The sequence below is a fragment of the Perna viridis genome, chromosome 5 (genome assembly GCF_037379345.1).
Source record: "Perna viridis isolate PV_CMFRI_1.1 ecotype Kerala chromosome 5, ASM3737934v1, whole genome shotgun sequence".
Taxonomy (NCBI): Eukaryota; Metazoa; Mollusca; class Bivalvia; order Mytilida; family Mytilidae; genus Perna; species Perna viridis.
In genome coordinates this window covers 33,240,700-33,246,006 of record NC_142449.1, presented here as the reverse complement: position 1 = coordinate 33,246,006, position 5,307 = coordinate 33,240,700, and the positions used below count along the sequence as shown (strand labels likewise).

At 34.6% G+C, this 5,307-nt stretch overlaps 1 protein-coding gene across 1 annotated transcript; it reads right to left on the bottom strand.

The window, feature by feature from the left end:
- Nucleotides 1-1,721: 1,721 nt before the first annotated feature.
- Nucleotides 1,722-2,869, bottom strand: LOC148617153 (uncharacterized). Its single transcript, XM_088584510.1, has 2 exons — nucleotides 2,695-2,869; nucleotides 1,722-2,031 (listed from the first exon to the last, which is right to left on the bottom strand). Exons 1-2 carry the CDS (start codon nucleotides 2,859-2,861, stop codon nucleotides 1,809-1,811), a joined length of 390 nt encoding a protein of 129 aa, XP_088440636.1. The 5' UTR covers nucleotides 2,862-2,869; the 3' UTR covers nucleotides 1,722-1,808.
- Between the last annotated feature and the right edge of the window lie 2,438 nt (nucleotides 2,870-5,307).

Genomic DNA, 5,307 nt, shown 5'->3' with positions numbered 1-5,307 from the left:
GTCAGAAAAGACTTTTGTGTTCAAGTGTTTTGTTTCAAATTTCATAATGTCAAAAGTTGTGCTATAATTTTGATCAATATGCCGATACTATTCTTGTTTTGGTTTCACAATTCCGTTTAGGAATTCAATTAAATTCTTCCAGTGCCATACCACTAAGGTTAGACTAAGAATATTTTTTGGGGTTGTGACTTCATATATTGAGATTTAAGGCGTAAAAGGGGTAAAGGTATTAGGGATAAAAGGGACAGAAACAGGCATTTCCCTGTAGTCTCATTGATAACATGAGCAAAAGGGAAAGGATGACTGGAATTGTTTCACAAGGTACCATACCACCAAAAGGAAGATTTGTATTGATTTTGTAGGTTGTGACTAAACCACACTGAAACTAGTAGTCCAAAAAGGTTACCAATTTGATTCTAGTCCTATCATGTGTCAAATGTCTAATTGCAATCAAAATTTAAAGCTTAACCAACCTCAGTTGTTCAGGGTTTGCCATCTGTGGTTGTATCATGCTGCATCCTACGATACATTTTATTTTTAATTTTTAATTTTGTTATGTATGTTTGAATTTTAAGTTTTGATGTTTTGATGATCCGTTTTGCATCCAGAGTGTTATTACTGAAACAATATGAGAATACATCTCAAGACCCTTACAGAGAGTTTGTGTGATTTTAGATTCATCTGGCAATAATTTCCGCTTAGAATAGAGTTGTTTTTGTACAATGTTCCTAACAACCAGGAACAAGCATACGATAAATATATCTTACTGCTAGCCGGACGAAAAACTAATTTGCATACAAAATTGTGTGTTAAATGTTCACCATTGTCTCCACAAAAAATAACTTTAATTACAAAATCACAACATACTAATTAATGTAATCAACATTTTGCATTCAATTTCATCACACAAAATTGACTTGTGTTATTTAATTCCCATATGAGGTAACAAAAGTCAATTTCCTATCCAAATATATTACTATTGCATACCTATTGGAGAAAATTGAATTCTGTCATGACAAAACTGAATTTTGTCTACAAAAAATGAATTTTGTCATAAAACAAGTCTGTATGACATAGTTTTGTACGACAAAAAATGATATTGTTATGACATAATTCAATTTTGTGTACACAAAGTTGATTTCGATTACAAAAAGATGAAGTCCCATTCGACGCCCCGTACCTCGACATTTACAGGTCCTCATCTGTCAAGCATTAACGGAAGTGTCTTAAATCCGCAAAGCTGTTTCCAATGCACTATACTACCGTATAGCTGGTAATTTTAGCGAGTGCTAAATTTATAATAACTATATCATATACATTTTATATTTGCATAAAGGGGTGGAGTTTAGCACTGAATGTAGCAGGGGCGTAAAGGTTTGAAATTGCGAGTATACCATCTCTGCAGGGGATTGACAGTATGATATCAATGCTTATGTGTTTATTAATGCATTTGCATTTTATGGAAACTTCCTTAACATAAAATAAAATAAACAAATTATTGTTTTCGATTGAAGAAAACAATTGTTCATTTTATATCATCACGATTCACACTAAAACAACATTATACTCATTAATTTTCCTTTAATTTATTACATTAACCACGGACAAAAAATGTCTAACTCAAAGTCGGATCCAGCCTCCCCCTTTCCCCTTTGCGTTTTTTTTTTTTTTTTTTGGAAAATATTGGTTTAGATGAAATTAAATTACAAAATAATGCATAAAGGTGTCCGCATGTTTTAAATGTATTTTTTGTCAGTCAGCAGACCCTCCCAATCTTCAATTTCTATACCCACCTCTGTACATTTCCACTAATCTAGTTCAATCCCAGCTGGGTATGCAAAGCCGTCATATTTCCCAATACAACCGACGAAAAGTGCGAACTTATGCCCGTGTTTGTGTTCTGCGACGTGGTATCCTGTTGAAACAGGGATCGCAAATGTTGAGTAAACCGTGAAGCCTAACACTGATCGCCTCTCGTTTGAAATTTTTATTTGTTTGCCATCTAGACGGATACCATGTTTTTCTTTAGATCTAATAATGAAAGACAGAGTGTTTTTATACTTAAAAATTGGATCTGGTACATGGAACACGTAACGGCTTTTGTACTGATTGACGCCTGGTATAGATATCATAAAGGAATCGCCATTTTCGCCAGTATCGTTCTTTGAATTGCCATAATATTGGACCATAATAGGAGCAGTAGATTTAATTACATGAACATCATGGCTGTTTATATCTGTGAATTCCTGAGAACGTAGTGATAGGGTTGTTCTTTTCGGGAATTTCACAAATACGGGAGTGTACCGATCTGCGAAAATTCTAACAATTCCTTTATATTCGGGGAAAGCAGGAAAGACGAATGCATGAGCACATTTAAATGTTGGAATGATCATTTCAGAGGTGTGACTACAAAATGTATTTAATAAATTTGTACAATCGGTCCCAGCTATAACTACGATAGGGTGAGTTGACGTTATCAAAGTCCCACTAAGATCGCAAAAATTACATAGCATTTGTACGGTTTGAAGAGCATTGAGCGATATAGTTAATTTCGAATTAAACTCGTAAATAGTATTGGTAAAATTAACGTATCCCCCTATTGTCCTTATGTTTATAGTTATAGATGTATCATCATACATAGTAGTAATCCCAAATAGACTGTTTCTTCGAGGCATATGGGAAGGTAAAATATACCTCCGTCCAAGAGAGCTTGTTGGAAATACTGGAAAACCATCGCTTGCTGCAAAGTCCCAGTTCAATCCGAAAACACTCACTGGGACATTACATGTGACCAGTACCCCCTTTTTGCTGAACCCATCTGGTAGGTTCATCTTTTCTTTAAAGACATGGATAGTTATCATCTAGAAACGGTATGGGGACAGACGAAAGGTTGAACGGACGGACTCGCTACTTTTTGAAGGGTATTTCACAACACGTCAGCACTTCGTGAGATTTTCTCGATATAATTTTAATGAAAAACGGTTTAAATAACTCAAGTTTATTCCTAACTTAATGTCCTAAAAATGATGAATGCCCAGCTGTTGACTGAGAAGTAAAAAGAGAAATCTATTTGAGAATTTGCCCTAATCGCATATTGCTACATATCGCTGGTGATCTGGCGCGGATCCAAGGACTGGCGTAACGGACGTACTCCCCCCTAAGTCGGTGAAAAAAAAATACCACAAGTTTCACCCCATAATATGTTTTGCCTTGCTGTGCACTGCATTTAATTCAATTGACGCCACCACCTTAAACTCAAATGCTGGATCCGCCCCTGGTGATCGATCTATCCTTAAAAATAATGATTATGTTATCTAGGTAAATCACTGGAGTATATATATCAAAATATGTACAATATACTTTTTAAAGTATAAAAAAACAGCTCGGCTGAGGTACGCTAATTTTTGCTGAAGGGCTATAGCTGGTTTGTATAAAGGTTAACAATGCCTTTTCATGACAATCCCTTCAACTTAAATTTAGCCTCGCTGAAAAAAAAATCACTATATTTTCAAAGAAACACAACGATACATACATTTTACATATCAAATGGTATCAAGGGAACAAGCATTTGAACGGTAATAAAAAAAATAACATCATAAAGGGGTAATAACTAGACACACACAAGAAAAAAAAATGAAACGAATGAAAAAACACGCTCATAAAAAGCCGAAGCAAATTAGCAGCACGGACAACACCAAACATTTACCAGGTGGACTGGTATTCAAAGCATTTGAATTTTTTTTTGAAACACCTGCCGAAATGCACATACATGTACTAAGTGCAAAGCACAAAGTGTCACTCCCATTTTTTCGTGGAATTTTATGATGCAAGTCTCGTTTACCTTACCTCCAGTTTTCATATATAATTGAATTTCATTCTATTTGTTATATGGTGTAGAAGTTTTCCCCAGACCAATTTAGCATGGCGCTGCACCATGCTGCCCTCATGAATTTTCAGAATAAATTGATTATTAATTATATATCATTGATTAGCAATTAAACATATAATTATGTTGTCTTTGCACATATTTATGACATTTTAAAACATCATACTAAGATTAAAGCTATTTATCGCAGGAATAAGAAAATAAACTATCCCCATGTCAAGATGAAGTGCCCCTAATATGAAAATTTGTAACGGTTAAGTGCCCTCAAAGCACTTGCATAACCATGCCGTCACACATTTTTGAGGAAAATATGGTGTATGTAGATCGTCCTTTTTTCCTGTCCAAGCCATGTCCTTGGATTTTGAGGCCTCTGATTTGTCCTTATATTTTTGATGTTTCCTTCATTTTTGCCGATACCGTATAGCACTGCAATTACTTCTAAACTGCCTCAAATCATTTCATTATTGAAACAAATATATGATGAAATCAGTCTCTCTTTATACTGCGTAATGTTTGCAATTATGTTTTAATGGTTTGTAATTTTTGAAAATGAAAATCACTACGTATAGGTATTACTGTTAATAAACATAACAAACGATTTTAACATAAATTGAAAATTATCGTGGTAAAAGAGACACAACCGTGGTGTACTTCATTGAAGTAAAAGAACACTTTATGATCAGCAATTGATCTCAACAGCAATGTATGTGTGAGTGTGTGTATGTTCCAAAATAACACTCTTGAGATGGTCTTCAGTGATAATTATCAGCCAGACCGGATTCATTCATATAATCAACTGAAACAGAAGTTCCACAATAAGAAAATATGAAATTAGCAATTATTGAACATATTCACTGGTCTTCAGTGTATCCCTTTCATTTTCTTCTTCATCCACAGGGGTTTACATCCAATAAAAAAATATACAGCCCGTATATTAGTATAAATATAAAAATTTAAACACAAAAAGGGTGGGCCCAGATTTAAAAATAACTCAAAATATTACTACTTACCGCTCTGCAGTCAACTTACTAAGGCTAAATCTCACCATCAAATTCTTCTAATTAGATAAAAACAAGGATTTGTTCATTAAAACTTCATATTTCGACAAATGCTTGGACCGAAAATGACATTACTGCATCTTGATACCGCTAGACAAACCGGGTTTCCTTGGGACTTATCAAGTTGTTGCCGATGTCACCGAAAACACAAATCTTTCCGTGCTTTCTGGTGTTTTTCTACATTACACGATTAGTCACGAGGAAATCCGGTTTGTCTAGCAATATCAAGGTCATACTAGTTTCAGTAATATTTTCGATTTCAATTTGAAAAAAAAATGAATTGAAACGAGGTACCCCTATTGTTGCATCCCTCTTTTCGTGTTTCATACTAGTCCGGCTTGATAGTGGAACCAAAGCTTTGTG